This window comes from Amphiura filiformis, chromosome 5, assembly GCF_039555335.1.
Source record: "Amphiura filiformis chromosome 5, Afil_fr2py, whole genome shotgun sequence".
NCBI lineage: Eukaryota > Metazoa > Echinodermata > Ophiuroidea > Amphilepidida > Amphiuridae > Amphiura > Amphiura filiformis.
Window position 1 is genome coordinate 12,452,387 of NC_092632.1, and position 16,503 is coordinate 12,468,889.

General features: G+C 35.4%; 1 protein-coding gene across 2 annotated transcripts in view; it reads right to left on the reverse strand.

Moving 5' to 3' along the window:
• Window positions 1-16,222, reverse strand: part of LOC140152642 (reticulon-1-A-like) — a 35,886-nt gene extending 19,664 nt beyond the window's left edge. The window contains exons 1-2 of one of the 2 annotated variants that reach the window (XM_072175066.1): window positions 15,517-16,222; window positions 12,226-12,261 (exon numbers count right to left, since the gene is read on the reverse strand). In XM_072175066.1, the coding sequence (XP_072031167.1) occupies window positions 12,226-12,261; window positions 15,517-16,036 (556 nt within the window). In that variant the 5' untranslated portion in view covers window positions 16,037-16,222. The remainder of the gene's footprint in view (window positions 1-12,225; window positions 12,262-15,516) is intronic. The other variant, XM_072175067.1, reaches the window with a different exon arrangement.
• Window positions 16,223-16,503: the final 281 nt, after the last annotated feature.

Genomic DNA, 16,503 nt, shown 5'->3' on the forward strand with positions numbered 1-16,503 from the left:
CCAACAACATGACAAATGAAAAAACAAACAACATCATTTTGATAATACTGGTAAGGAACACAACTGCTAGCAATGCCATTTTTGCATTGCAAAAAAAAAAACACCTATCCTGGGCGATTCATGAAAACCCTCTGAAAAAGAACCAAATAAGTAATTTTATGCTGCCTTAGGACCATTAACATGTCTCAAGATAATCGTGAAATTTTACCTTAATTGTCTTAAATATCATTCTCAGTACATAAGTGTATCACCTTATTAAGGAAGGTTAATCAATCATTTAAATGACATTATGGCTACACTGAGTTGACAACAACAAATGATTTAAGACATAATGTAAGATCTTCTAATATGAAATTGGTTACTTTTTTTTCAATCCTGATTTTTTGTTGTTGCTATATTTGTAATGTTTACATACATGTATGTCCCAACTTCTACCTAAATGGATAAGCCAAATTTGTTGTGTTTGTACAATTAAATGTAGGTTAACAATAACAACAACATTTTCAACATACATACAGCGGAAAGCAGTTTGTTTTCTCACACAATACCTCATTCTTTGGGCTTAAAATGGGCAGGAACCCTATCCACCCTTCCTGACAGTTATTTACTATTAAATATTAAAATTCTATTTCACCCCCAGCATTGTGGGTAAAGAATAACATCATTAAAATTTGATGGAAATTGTGCATTATGGCTTTAATATATTTACTAAAAAATAGAATTACTTACATGTATGCTTGGGAACGTTTTAATGTATTTGTAGCAAAATTTTCAAATGATAAACATTATGCTGAAACTAGACTAATCACCTAACTGAACATGAACATTATTAAAATTATAAACTAGACTAAATCACCTCAGACAGGCAATTAAGTAGGCCTGCCATTCTTGATCTAAATGTTGTATATACAATGTACGTTTTTCAATAGGTAGGCCGGTACATGTACATTTCAAGATTGCTGCCAAAAGACGTAAAAGCAATTAACTTACCACCCTGCTTACCACTAAACAAATTTTTGGTTTATGGTAAAGCGGTTCTCATGTATTGCGTGTCTTAATCCATGTCAAATTTGATCATGAACACAGAGTTTAAATTGTACAATGTTTTAAAACCACTGTACACAGGTGGTTAGCAACAGTCTATAGAATCGCTTCATATCTCCTAATGACATCAAACACCTGTCCACATAACATTCACTCAGATCATTAATTTCAAATACCGCCTATTAATAGCCAATTTCTGGAATGTGGCATGAGTATAATGTCTGTGTTTGGAACGATAAAAATAATGCAATATTGGAAACCATCTTTTAAAAGAAATAGCGACTGAGTGATCAGAATATAACTGTGTACATCGAAAATGTCATTTTGTAATCATATGGCAACATTTTCCCCTACTAGCGCATTGTTTTTTTCCATAAAAACAAAAACGTCAAATATTCATTAGGACTCAAGACATTGCCTGTGCATGTACATCAATATACTGTGCACACACACACACTCATCAATTATAGCAAGTCTGAGCATGTATGTATACCTGGCGTATGAGCTACCAAGCTATCTAGCGAGCACACACATATGGATGTGTACGCACAATATGCACGCCTATTAATATATCCTGCACATTGATAAGAGTATAAAGCATTCGTGGTCAATGTCAAGGCAGACACACAGCTTTAATCTGTTACATCATACAATGTACTAAGTTGCATTTCATCTGTTGCACTAGCACTGCCAACCAATATATTCTATAAACATTCTTGTTTAATTGTAACATGACTTGAACATTGTAAAATTTGATGATAGAGAACTGCAGCACATTCAGATGGAATAGCGCTACTTGGCAAAATATGTTTGTCGCTGAGAGCTCAATTCTCTCGGGTTCTTTGAATCTGTGATTTTTGCTACTCCGCATGCATTTCAATTTTGCTCTCCATTTGTAATATGTTGTATAATTACCTGGTTGCTGGATGAGTAAAAGTCTACAATATGCACAAAAACCAGAAAGACTTACACCATTTGCTTTTTTAATCAATACTATTGTAACTTTTGTTTACTTGTTTGTTTGTTTGTTTGATAAGCTTAAATTTATGTAAATCAGCCAGTTATCTGTTATTTCTTTTTTTCTGGGTATTCTCCAATGATCCTATCATTCAATTCTCTCTTGTCACACCTCTCTCTCTCTCTCTCTCTCTCTTTCTTTCTCTCCCCGTTTTGCGATCCACACATCATTTTTATGTTACAAACATTTGTGTTGAAAATATGTCCACAAAATCCAATAATTATTTTAATCATATACATCCTAAAAATCAATATGCCTAATATGGATTTTAAGATTTTCAAATTCCTTTGAAAATCAGTAGTTGAAATTGATATAATAATCATTTTACACCTCCCCACCAGGCAATGTATTTGTACACCTGTCAACCCTTCTGCAACCCTTTTAAGGTTGTATTCCATTAAGTATGCCCTTAATTTCTCCAAATTCAAAATGAGAGAAGACATTGCTTGCATGTCAAACTGATGGCCAAACAAGCTCTACCAAATATGCATATACATGCTTTCAAAATGTTTACATTTAGCATATCTTACCATTGTAAACAGTTGAAGCTTATACTAATTCTGTCCATCAATTTCTATTTCTTGTGTGTTATCTGTCTAATCGAGAGCCACCGTGATCTTTTCACCACCCACACAGTTTGCACAACATATTCCTATACGTCTTACTGTCCCACTCTTACATGATTACCATTTTGAAATTGTCTTGTTGCAATTTTGATAATCTTTCTTCTTACAAATTTCACTAAAAGGGTCTTTTGGTGAATTAGCAACATTGAATTTCTTCATGGCAAAAAGTTGTCTTTTGATAAAAAATAATATCACAGTATCAATTCAAATATTGGATTTGAAAAATTAGTCTTTTGGTAATTAATAGACTAATTTCTGTAAATCGCAATGATCTTATGCGGTATGTAAGCCCTGCAATATTAGATTAAATTGGTGCAAATTCTGATTTCAAAATACAGGTTCTGCACAAGTATTATTCCAACTTTACTTTTTTGTTGCTATTGCTATATAAATGAGGAGGAACTAAGGTTCCTTTATGTGGTGACAGCACAATGAGCACATGTTGCTAAACTATGATGGGTATTTGAGGCCGAGTACATACAAAATCAGGGAAAACTACATTGTGTAATAATGTACATTGTAATGTAATAACTATATCTCAATGCTAAGACTGTCTCCACTGATGCACCAACGAAGAGGCAGACCTGAACGTTATTTCTTTTTATGAAGCAGTTTTCTATGAGTAAACATGATAAATTAATAGTCATAATTAGCCACAGAGACTGTGAACTGTAGCTAACATTACCGACAGCAAGATTGATAAGAAATCAATGGTACTGTACTGATTTATGTGACTGTAACTCTTCTAATCAATGAGACATTTTGTAATCAATGTTTCAAGATATGTATTTATAAGCTAGAATTATTATGAACACCAAAAATGTCAAGTTGCTAGCCTAACACTGAACATGTATCCATGGCACATTTGTAGCATCTAACTGCATCTTTCATCATATTTCATTTACCTAGATAGTATCTCTCCCATTTCTGTATGATTTGCTGCTGTACCCTGCTCATTCTCAAACCATGTATCTAAATGTAGCTACACATGAAGTGCAATATGGGTCATTGATTGGGTCCATAATTACCACCAATTGATGAGCCACAATCACATCTTATCACTCTCAACTTTTATCTCCTAATTAAGTTTTCTAGATCATAACCTCATCTAAATTTATGTACATCATTTGAAATATTTAAGCTCATTACTGAACATCATGTACATTAAACACCAATACAGAATAGGATAAGAATAAACACACATATGACCTACTTAAGTACCCTGCCAGCCCACGGGTAAATATTTAATGAATTACTTGCTCCATTGATGACAGCTTGTAGAAATTGTAATTATTTTTTTTGTTAATCACGCAAATCAAGAATTATGAACACGAAGGGGAGGTCTTTAGTTCAGAATTCTACTTTCAGAAGATTGTTTTCAACATTCTTGCAGCAGTGAAATATTGATATCTGTGATAAAAGCCTCTTCATATTATAATAAATCACTTTGTTTCAAGGGACGTGTAAATAAATTGCCTGCTTAAATTTATCTTTGCGCTATAACAGTTGTGGAACAGAGTGCAGCAGTGCTCCGTGTACCCACATATACATGAACGAAAAGCAAAAACACAAGCTGTTCTTTAGATACAGTGTAGCTAGGCCCCAACATTAAAATTATAGTTTGTCTTGCTTGTCTATATCCTTCTTGATGTGTTGTACACAACTAGCATGCCTGGGGTGCAATGTATAATATGAAATAGGATTCCTGGCTTTTATTACCGTCAATGGGAGTAGGAGGCTCATTCATCCATCCATCTACTCGTGTTAAGTCGTTTTCAACCTTCCGGATTCAGTGGTAAATACGGAAGAGGATGTTATCGTATCTGATTAACTGACTTGCTCCCATTTCATCAGCTGTTCATTAAAAACTAAAAACCGTTTTGTTACAAGAAACAATCGCTTCTTTCCAGCTGGCCAACCGCTTTTATCCATCAATATTTCACTACCGGATTAACATGTAATTTTGGCCACCAAGATAAATTCACATGCATCATCAACTTACTTCAGCAACACAGACTGTCACACAATTCTTTTCCAAATATTCATCTTTGCATTTTGTTCTTAATGAAGAAGTACAATGTTTGTATTTCATCACTCTTAAAAAATTTGATTACATCACAAAATATAGTAAAACAAAATGCCATACTAATATAGCTCTCATTTCTACATGGAGTGAGTCACTTCACTCACAGTGCAGGGAGTGTACTACTAGTACAGGGATGCTGCTGTGTGCGCTTAAATGTGCGCTAAGAAAAGGCTTGGCCAGCACGGCTGACTAGTATGTCTACAATCAGATGCTGCTAGTTTTGCCTGCTTGGATGGCTGTTCAACACAGCAGTGTACACTCCCCACAGCGAGATGGATGGATGTGTGCATCGCCACCTATAATAATACCATATGCTTGACTTGTTTTTAACATCCAAGATATGAAATATAATGCTTGGTATCATTGACAATTTATCATTACTTACACCTTATGATGCTGTTTGTATAGATTTAAAGAAATTTCCAAAAATTGGTGTTTTTGAAAAAACTGGATGTGCATTTAAGTATCATTTCTAATATATTTATCTTACAGCTGATTCTATGTGAGTTTGGAAACTCTAGTCAAACCTAATTCATTCAGGGTCTAAATAAATTACCGTATTGGTCCGAGTATAGTCCCACCCGTTTTTTATGTGAAAATTTTTCACAATTGGGGGTGGGATTATACTCAATTTCAATTTTTTTTAAAGTTTAGTTTTTCGGTTTGGAGTGTCCCTGGACCTAGACCTAGATGCTAGGATCATTCATGGTTGACCTAAAAAAAAAAAAAAAAAAAAAATTTCAAGATATTTTGTATTTTAATATGAAAATTGATAATTTGTATTCATGTCATACTCTATTAATGATTTCAAAATGCATTGAATTTGAATGCATTTTGAAATCATTAATAGAGTATGACATGAAAACAAAGTATCAATTTTCATATTAAAAATACAAAATATCTTGAAATTTTTTTTTTTTTTTTTTTTTTTTTAGGTCAACCCTGAATGATCCTAGCATCTAGGTCTAGGTCCAGGGACACTCCAAAACCGGAAAAAAAAAACTTAAAAAAAAAAAAAAAAAAAAAAAAAAAAAAATTTTTTTTTTTTTTACAATTTCTGAAATTTTTCAAAAATGGGGGTGGGATTATACTCGAACATGGGACTATACTCGGACCATTACGGTACTAATATTATTAACTCATCAGTCTGGTTCAATTTGAAATCAACGGCTAAGTAATTCATTTTCAAATGTAAACAATTTACAAAAAGATATAAATTTTTGAAGAAATGTTAAAGCAAAATTATGTATTTTCTTTTTGTTTAAAACTAGATGTGTGTGCGTATCATTACAAATTAATTCAGCTGTATGATTTGGTATTAATATTTTAATGAAACTGTACACATTATCTCTTAGACTTCATCCAGAGTCTAAATGACTAAAATCACCAGCTCATCATTCTGATGAGATTAAATCAACAGCTAAATAATGAATAAATAATTTAATATTAAAATATCTTAGTGACTGTTGTTTCATACAGATTTTCTTCTTTTTCATGTTTGCTGTATCATGATTAGTCAGAATGGTGGACTTGACTTGATCCAACTAGTATTTAAAGCATAACACGATGACATAGGCTGAATCACTCCTTATTTGGCACAGAAATTCAAAACAATTTGGGGAAATGGCATTGACTTTTATTGTTATCAGATATGTTGTTTTTGAATATCTGCTAGATGAGTTTATTTGAAAGACAAGCATTAGTTGTGTACTCACCCAGGTCTATTGAAAGTGATGACATTTACTTTTATGTTCATGTAATGGTGTGTATACATTTAATACTTGGGTTCAGCCAGAATCAAGAACAAGATTTAAGACTACAGTTCACATGGTACATACATGTACATGGACTCTCCCAAGTTAAATTTCAGTTAAATTATTAGGGAGCTCTATAAACAATAATTTTTCATCAAATTTCGTTAAATTTTACTTAAAAATTAACACTCATAATGGTGAATTTTGTTGGGTAAAAAATATCAACTAAGTCCATGGGTGAAGGGGTCTTGTCGTGAGCAAAGTAAAATCACTAAAATGAGTAACAGTTTCAAATGGCGTGCCTAAAATTGCTTGTCCATCTTCCTATGTGCCAAACTTGCTTGCTCCTCCCAGCATGCCACTTTTTATGGAACCAAATTTGAAAATTGTTATTACATTGTAACATTTGGCATGAATGTACTTCTTTTAAATGTGCCTCAAAAAGTGCTTGGACCCTCTTGACCTGACAGAAATTGCTTTCCCCCACCTGTTTTGGCCAGCAAAAATCTCCCCCTCCCCCTATTTAAACTGCCTTCACCTCGGGAGGTACTCAAGTTTGGTTTGGTTTGGGTAGGGGTGAGCCGCTGGTAATTTTAAAGTGGACCCATCAGTAAACAGAAGTCAGAATATTTGGCCAAATTTAACACAAATTGTTTTAACAACTTTTTTCCAAAATTTGCAGAAAATTTCACAATTTTGGCTATAAGTGAGGCAAAATTGGACAATAGGGTCAGTCCATCTCAAATCACCTAGTTTTCACAAAAGGCTGTCTGGTCACCCTCTCAGATTTTGTTTAAAATCACTTATATCATAGCCCAATGTGCCAAATGAACACATTTCAAACGGTAGGTCTCTACTCCTTATCGTTTCCGAGAACCGGCCTATTGAAAATTGGGTCAGACCCCCCTTTTTTGCTCACGCGTGTCGCGACGTTAATTTTCTTCCGAGTTTAGACATCCATATCTTCCCCTAGGGGTAAGCTACAGGCTACAAATTGGAATTTAGGGTGTCTTTGACCCAAATAACCAGATTCTGGACTTTAAACTTTATCTCACCCCCATTTGCTGATATAGACATCTAAAAATATATGTTCGTGCTGACGCACATGACAAATTCCCATTTTTGACCCCCACCCCCTCCTCTTCATACTAGATGTCAGACATCATCTAGTTTGCCTTTACTAGGCAATACAGGTTCAGGTGTGACCCCCTATAGCAGGGTAGTCCACTCATTGGCTTAATAAAAATTTCACAGGGGCTCAAAGATGACTCCTCAGCCAAAAGACCCCCCTCATTGCGTGACCCCATTTGACCTTGTGGGAAATAATCCACCATAACCAAACTCACACATATTTACAACATTTGCATGATGTTCCTCTGTACCAAATATCTTAGTGGTGTCAAGCCATCTTCATGGTTAAATGACTGTTTGGAGATCGCATTGAAATACACAGTAATTGACATTAATGTTCTAATACCCAGAATGCATCAGTTCATCAATTTACTGTGTATTTTAATGAGCGATTCAAACACTCTTTTAACCATGAAGATGGCTTGACACCACTACGATTTCTGGTACAGAGGAACATCATGCAAGTATTTTGAATTTGTGTGAGTTTGGTTATGGTGGATTATTTCCCACAAGGTCAAATGGGGTCACGAACCTTTTGGCTGAGGAGTCATCTTTGAGCCCCTGTGAAATTGTTATTAAGCCAACGAGTGGTATACCCTGCTATAGGGGGTCACACCTGAACCTATATTGCCTACTAAAAGGCAAAATAGATGATGTCTGGCATCTGGTATGAAGAGGAGGGGGGGGGTCAAAAATGGGAATTTGTCATGTGCGTCATCACGAAAATGCCTTTTTAGATGTCTGTATCAGCATATGGGGGTGAGGTACATTTCTTTTGAGTCCAGAATCTTGTTATTTGGGTCAAAGACACCCTAGATTCCAATTTTGTAGCCCTGTAGCTTACCCCTTATGGAAGATATGGATGTCTAAACTCGGAAGAAAATTAACGTCGCGACGCGCGTGAGCAAAAAGGGGGGGTCTGACCCAATTTTTAATAGGCCGGTTCTCGGAAACGACAAGGAGTAGAGACCTACCGTTTGAAATGTGTTCATTTGGCACATAGAGCTATGATATAAGTGATTTTAAACAAAATCTGAGGGGATGACCAGCCAACCCATTAGGTGATTTGAGATGGACTGACCCAATATTTGGGGAAAAAATGAGAAAAATTGGAAAAAAGAACCCCTCCACATACCAAAATTGGCCTAGAAAAGGGTCATTGGTTACCAAAAGGCCGAAAATGCTACCTTTGTTTATGGCACATCCCCGTATGATCATAGGAAAAAATCCAACTTACAAACACATTGCGACAATACGGGGATTTAAGATTTCTCTACCCATTGTCAAATGTTAATTTGCGCCCAAATTATAAATTAGTTGGTCCATGACCTAATCATGAAGTGCATCTAGTAGGCCTTATACTAACCCCTTCTTGATCAATCTGTTCACCATATTGTTCACCCATATACACTTAGAGATGAAATCAAAACTCGACCAGCGGTTGGCTGCCGGTTCCGCCCGGTTTCCATTGTTTGGAATAGAAACCGAACAGAACCGGACGAAACCGGCGGTCCACCGCTGGTCAAGTTTTGATTTCATCCCTTACTCAATTCAGAATACAACATTCAAAATATTTAAAGAGAGCTGTTTAGCTGCACATGCCGCCTTATCGATTGCAATCTAATTTGTGTTATTTGATTGGTTCAAATACTACTATAATTAGCAACCACTCAGATCAGTGACTCATTGATCCAGTTGATCTGAAAAGAGTTGATGGAGTCTGTTCATCAAGCAATTAATGCACAGGTAAATCAGCACATCATCTAAGGCCATCATAATTAAATCCTGTGTCTCAAAGCTGCCGCGCGTGTTAGTAAAATGGTGTGCATAAATTGATTTTTTTTTATCTTTTTTATTATTGCCTTTTTTTAAACAAAAAGGCAAAAATAAAACTCAAATTCGTATTTGATGAAAGTTTTAGATTTTTTCGCAAACTTTGGACACAAAAATAATAAAAGAGAAGAATAATAGTTTGTAGCAGTGACTTTTTTGTCTGCTATTCCAACATTTACAACATTGGATATTTTTTGCACAAAAAGCTTCAAGTCAGAAATCTTGTACTGACACATAAAAAAATTTTAATTAAAAAAAAAATACAGTAAAAAACACCGCATTCCGCATTATGTTTTCAATTTCTCACAAGTTTTGAGACACATGATTTGATTAAGATAGCCTAACACACTACTAGATGGTTGAAACATAATTATCGGTAATGAAATTTAACACTACACCAAACTAAGCATGAAGCTTCCTGCATGTTAAAAATTGTTTTGTGTGTTCCTACAAATCTATGTCTTTTGCCTAACATATTCCACTTTCATTTATTATCTACATTCAGCATATTAATAATAAGGTAGCAGCACATGAAACATGACCTTATAGTCATGACCTGATAGTCTAAGTGAAAGTCAAGGTAACCATATTGCCAGAAAGGATGTTTTCTTTAATTTGAGATAATCAGTGACTGCACTGTCTTAGCCAGAGACCCTCTGGATGGAAAATCCTCAAACCGTCTTATGGGCAGAAAAATCCCCAATGAGAAGAACTTTATCCCAAAAGTACAAAGCAGGCCACAAATTTGGAGAAAAAAAACCTTGAATATTAAATCTTGTGATTTCAGCTCATTGCACTGTATCCTCCCAAACCCTCATACAAAATGTGATGCAAATGTTCAAGCACAGTATTTTTTATGGGACATGAGAGCACATTAGAAACATCAAATTGCATTCTGAATACAAGGAATGTCCTTGTACTGAGGAACAGTACATTTATCTCATTGGGGATTATTATGATCCCCTTGATTTTTGTTTGAACTGACCCTCACTTAAAGGAGGATTTCGTGATCCTAGCATCCTCTTATTAAATCATTTTTCAGTAGATATCCACGACAAAAGCTTATTTCCAAAATTTCAGTTGATTCCGATTTTGCGTTTGTGAGCAGTGTTCGAAATAAGGAAAATATGGAGGTTGTCCCGAGGACAACTAAAGCATAAATTTTGCTTGTCCTCAAAACATTTTGGTTGTCCCCAAAATGTGTCATACTTTTGGAGGTAAAATATAGTGGTTGTCCAGGGGATAAGTACATAGCTCAATTTGGTTGTCCCCAGTGATTTTTGGACAAGAGGACAAGAGGATTTGTGCTTATTTCGAACACTGTTTGTGAGTTATGTATGATTATGTGTATTACACTGCTCCATAGGCTACTGTTGTAATTTCGTTCTGGTATACCAGAATAAAAATTCAAATTTGGCGATATTTTTGCTAAACGAATTTACCTGCAAGAAATACATGTATTTGGTACATAAATATTATGTAGCCAGAGAGTTCTAGTGGTATAAAAATCTCAACTTTTTTTAGAAAAGTGGGGGGATGAGGCTGTGGATCATGAAATGCCCTTTTAAGCTTCGCTATTAACTTATTAACTTAAGGATAAGATTTATGAACTGCTACCTTATTTATTGTGCTGACTGTACTTTAAGTTAGTTCGGCTTATAATCGGCAACAATTATTCTCTTTAAAATGTTATGGGTCTAATTTTCCCCCTATTATGAGCCGAACAAACTTTAGCCTACTTAACATGCATGCAAATTAAGCTAGAAGTAATTAGCCTGGCAGGTGTACAAACTATTAAGTTTTAAGATAAAAAAAAATGTTTAAAATAATTGATGTAAAATTTTGAGCCAAGCCTCAAAATACCTTTTTCAATTAATTAATTTATGGACAATTCATTGACAAACTAAAAAATGCAATATCAGGGTGCCCAAACAATATGTTTAAGGGAGCTGATCAACAGAAACAAAGTGATATCATGGATTCATTAGCTACTTAAAAATGTCCTTATTCAACGAAAAAATCCAAAATGACAGATGTTCACTAACACATTACATCACGCACAAGGATGTTGTACTAAAACTTTTAGAAAATAGCTTATGATCTGAGACTGATGAGCATTTGCCCCAGGTGCCCCCATCTATTTCAAAAATGACCAACTGCATCTAGGTGATCATACATGTTATACTCCTTTGTTCCTCTCATTTTTCTTTGAAACATTTTAAGCATTGTACATAATACAATAAACACAGCCACAAATTCACAACACATTGGCATGACATGATATTTTCGCATCACATTTACCAACATACAATGTACATGTACCAGGTACACCATATACCCCTTCCCACAAAACATGTACACAAACTCGGCTCCAAATAGAGGCTCCAAATAGACGTTGAGTAATCAATGGATTTAAAATATGATTTCTTTTTAAGAAAGAAGGGGTTCCTATAATTACAAAAGGGGAAAAAACCTAAAAACTACATGTAAACCACACTTTTTTACAAACATAAAGCACAAGGACTGTCCACACTTTGGAAAAACATACATAATTGAGATGGGGCCAAAAAGTCAATTTCTTAAAGAATGAGTGAGTGATATGCTTGCTACAAGATACAAAATGTACAAGACTTATCTACTATCTTGAAAGCGAAGTTGAAAAATGTGTAACACAGCAGAAAAATATGACAGTAGCAGCAGACATGAAAATAAAATGGAAACTTAAAACTATACCTCTCGGATCAAGCTTGGAGAAATCAACCAAGGCACCTGTGAGGGAGAAACACCATGCAAACGAACAATTTGGGTTAACTTGCTTAAATAACGGTAACATAATGCAGTTTGCTTGCTATAATAATAGTTAGAGCAGAGAATTATGCAATTTATATGAAACTGATGAATGTGTAAATAAAGCCATTAATTCAAACTTTAGATAAGGGGATATTTGAATATAACTGAACATTCACAGAAACTGTAAGTCATATCTTTTGAATAACTTATCAAATGTTTTGAGAGCTTGCTTGAGATATTCAAACTTTCAAGCTTATATAAATTTGTGTTAAAAATATATTTTCATAATAAAATGTTTGTAAAAAAAACCACAAATCAAGAAGACCAAAAAATAATTGGCCAATTTCTGAATTCTAAGACTAATGCACACTGCAAAAAAACCAGCGCATAACAATGTGTGCGGCAGCTGAGACATATGCCAAAATTCAAGTCATTGTTCATACAATGTAGTCTTAAAACACCAAAAAAAAACAAAACAAAAAAAAAACTGGAAAATTATACATTTTAAGGGGTACTACACTTGTGGTAATTTAGACTATTTTTGCATTTTTCTCAAAAATAATAACACACTGGTAACAAAAGTTATGTATATATTATTGGGGCAAGGAATCCAATTACTACACTGAAATTTCAGTGACTCAAGACAAGCGGTTCCGTATATATGATAGGAAATGAGGTACATCATAGCGGTACCTTATTTCGTATCATAAATAACGAACCACTTGCCTTGGGTCACTGAAATTCCAGTGTAGTAATTGGATTCCTTGCCCCAATAATATACATAACTTTTGTTACCAGTGTGTGATTAGTTTTTGAGAAAAATGCAAAAATATACACAAATTTATAGAGGGGTGTAGTACCCCCTTAAATCTACAGGCAAAACAATCTGAAATTACCTCCAATATAGGTTGGATCCACTCTAGGTCAGGGTTGCAAAAAGATTTCAGCCCGAATCGCGGGTCAAATAATCGAAAAGTCGCCCAATTGTTCACTTTACCATTGGTTTCTATGGGACATGAAACTATTGGAAGTCGCGGGAGCCAATGTTGAAAAGTCGCCCAATTTTTTTCTTAACCATTGGTTTCTATGGGACAGGAAATTGTCAGAAGTCGCGGGAAAAATCTTCAAAAGTCGCCCAATTGGGCTACCAAATCGCGGGTTTGGCAACCCTACTCTAGGTACATCTGAGTTGTTCATGGCTTGAACTATGTAAGTGACAACTTGATGTATCTATAAAATAGACCTGTTGTTCATGGCTTGAACTTGAATGACTTGAGAAGATGTATTGTATGTAGTACATCTCCTGCATGTACAAAATAGCTCCTAACATACTCAACAATGTGTTACATTGATTTTGGACTGGGTGTGGCACTTACATGTATCTCTTCAAGTTTAAGAATATCAATTGAAATACATGTGTATGTGATTGTGAAGTGGTTATTATTATGTCCAGAATTACTAATACCTCATTATACATGTATGGATGTGGTCTCTTGAAAATGAGATGGTTTATGGCATTTTTTGGGTCAGTGAATACAATAGCTCTCATCATAATAAATAGATTTTCATTCAAAAGAATGGTAGGCTTACTGTTCATGGTCTGACTTATAATTACTGTATGTATTGGGCACATTAGTGGCGGTGTGCTATTTTAATAGTGAAGAATTGGCTTTACTTACATAATCATCTAAATATTATGACATGTATGATGAAATGATATAGATTTGACAATTATGTCAAGATGGTGTTAGCAGCATGTTTATGAAATTTATAACCATGAACCAATGTCAAGATGAAGCAAAGTAATTCAACTAATTCTATATTTTCAAGAGTTCAGTGCAAGAAAATGTCAGACAGACTGAATGCATGATCATTATCTAATGAAGGAATTGGGCCCCAGGTACTGGCAGGTAGGCATACGGTACCATACTTTTGTACATTATCCATTATGATTGCGACAAAAATGTTAACAAACAAGTGAAGGTGTGTAGGCCTATAGTGTGCATAATATCCTCTTGGTAGTTTAGTCATGTGAAAAACTTCAACTTGTTTATGTTACTGTTTCTTCAATCTGAAAAATCTTTTGATAAATTATGTAAAATTCAAAATGTCAAACCAGGCTAGTTCCAAGTTTCAGACATTTTCAGAGTCTACAATGTATGCTCTGACTGCCCTATTTACTTGTCCATAATATCCTATTTCTTTTGGAATGTGAATGTCAACTTACTAAAAGAAAGTGCATGCACTTTTCCCAAAAATATATTTTCACAGTGGAACCAACTTCCCAAACCAAAGACATTGTGAATGTCAGAATTTTGGAATTTGCAGGAGAGCATTAAATAACTTTTCTGGAGCCTTCAAGGAGAGAGCCTGTTTCTAGAGCATTTATAAGGAGAGAATAGTCAACTAAGTTAAAAATCACTCTCCTATATATATCAGATTTAAGGAGAGCAGTAGAGAGCAATTATTGCTCTAACTATTCTCAAAAAGCAGTCCCTGCATGGCCATATCCCACATGTTGATGAATTTGTCCAGGGGATTTGTTAAAAAAATAAAAAAATAAACATATTTTAGCATCGGTCCAAGAACTTTTGATGCCCCAATTCTTAAGTTAAACTGATAGCCGCCCCAATATTATCAACCTTACTACAGCCCTGATGATGAGGAAGCATGATTCGCATCAATTCCAGTATTCGCAATTTCCCAGTTGATGTCTTCTGAAAAAAATTGTCCATTCAATCTGAACACAGTAGAAGACACATCACTGCAATGCATCATTAGTACACCATCCTTGCCCAATGACAAAAATATGGGGTTATAGAGACACGACCCAAGCAAGGCGTATAAATGTTGTACAAGACATGAGGATGGTTGTTTGGATGGTTGGTTGTCTGAAAATGGTTTGATTATGGGCTGTGTAACATTGTTTACTAGTGCTATCACTACATTAGAATTCTCAACAAAAATGGGTTAAAATTAGTACGATACGATTAAAAAACAAATTGGTTAAAATCATGATATCATGAGTGTTTAGAAAGTATGTCACAACTTCACAAGCAATGCGAGCTGCTGTTACTGTAATGAAATTTAAACAGTATCAGAAGCTCGTGTTTGCTCGCATCATGAATCATGAAAAGGAGACACAGTAGTTCAGACAGATTGTAAATTGTGTTAATAATTTTACAACAAATTCAGTGTTTAGTTTTAATTTTGTCACTAGTAATATAAATTTACCTAATGCTGGGGTCGTGTCTGACTCTGAAGATTCTTGAGGTGCCGATGACGTCTCAGCCTCAGGCTCACTGGGCATGCTGGGCTCGGGTTGCGGAGCTGCCACAGGGGCAGCAGGTTCTTCTGGCTCTGGTTGGGCTGGTTCAGGTTCTGTATAGGCTGGTTCACTGCTGGATTTGATACCTATTCCAAACAAATCCCCCTCGGGCAAGTCGGGTTCTGTACTGTCAGGGAATGCAGGCGTAGGCTCTGCTTCGGGAATGGGGGCACCAAACCCAGAATCGAAACCACCCATATCGGGCACAGGGTCGCTTTGTGGTGCTTCACCCATACCAAAACCACCAAGTAAATCTCCTGTAGGTATGCTGGGTTGGGAAGGGGGCTCTGGGTCTGCTGAATACAGGTCTTCCTCCGGATTCTCACCTGCTATTGCCTTGTCACTATCATTGGCATCCAATCTTTCAAAATCATTATCATAATCATTTTGGGTTGTGTCCGGCTCAAACTCCTGCAAATCTGCCATATTTGCTTATTATTGTATACGATTACTAGTGTTCCTTGCTTCTTCAAGTTGAAGTATCTCTAGATTTGCAGTGCAGAATGAAGATCACACAGCAGAAATCATCTAAACATTGGAAATCTGATTTACAATCCACAGATTCTCTTGAAAATGGCGAGCTTTCTTGCAACACCGGAGGAAAATGACGTAATGGGATTGCCGGTCACAGGTCACAAAAAGAGGGCGCTATTTCATTTTTCCAAGGACTGCAGGGACTGAATCAGGATCTGTTTCCAATCTGCCACACAACAAGTTCAACAGTCTGGGCAATGAACACATGTTCAAGTACGGTACCAAGAAATCTCTTTCGGTGGTCGTGTTGGCTTTCTCATTTTAGACAGCACTCATATTCATAAATGAGGTTGATGGTCATCGCAAAACGTATAGCTGAAATCATCTTATTTACGCGATTTTGACGAAGTCATAAATAT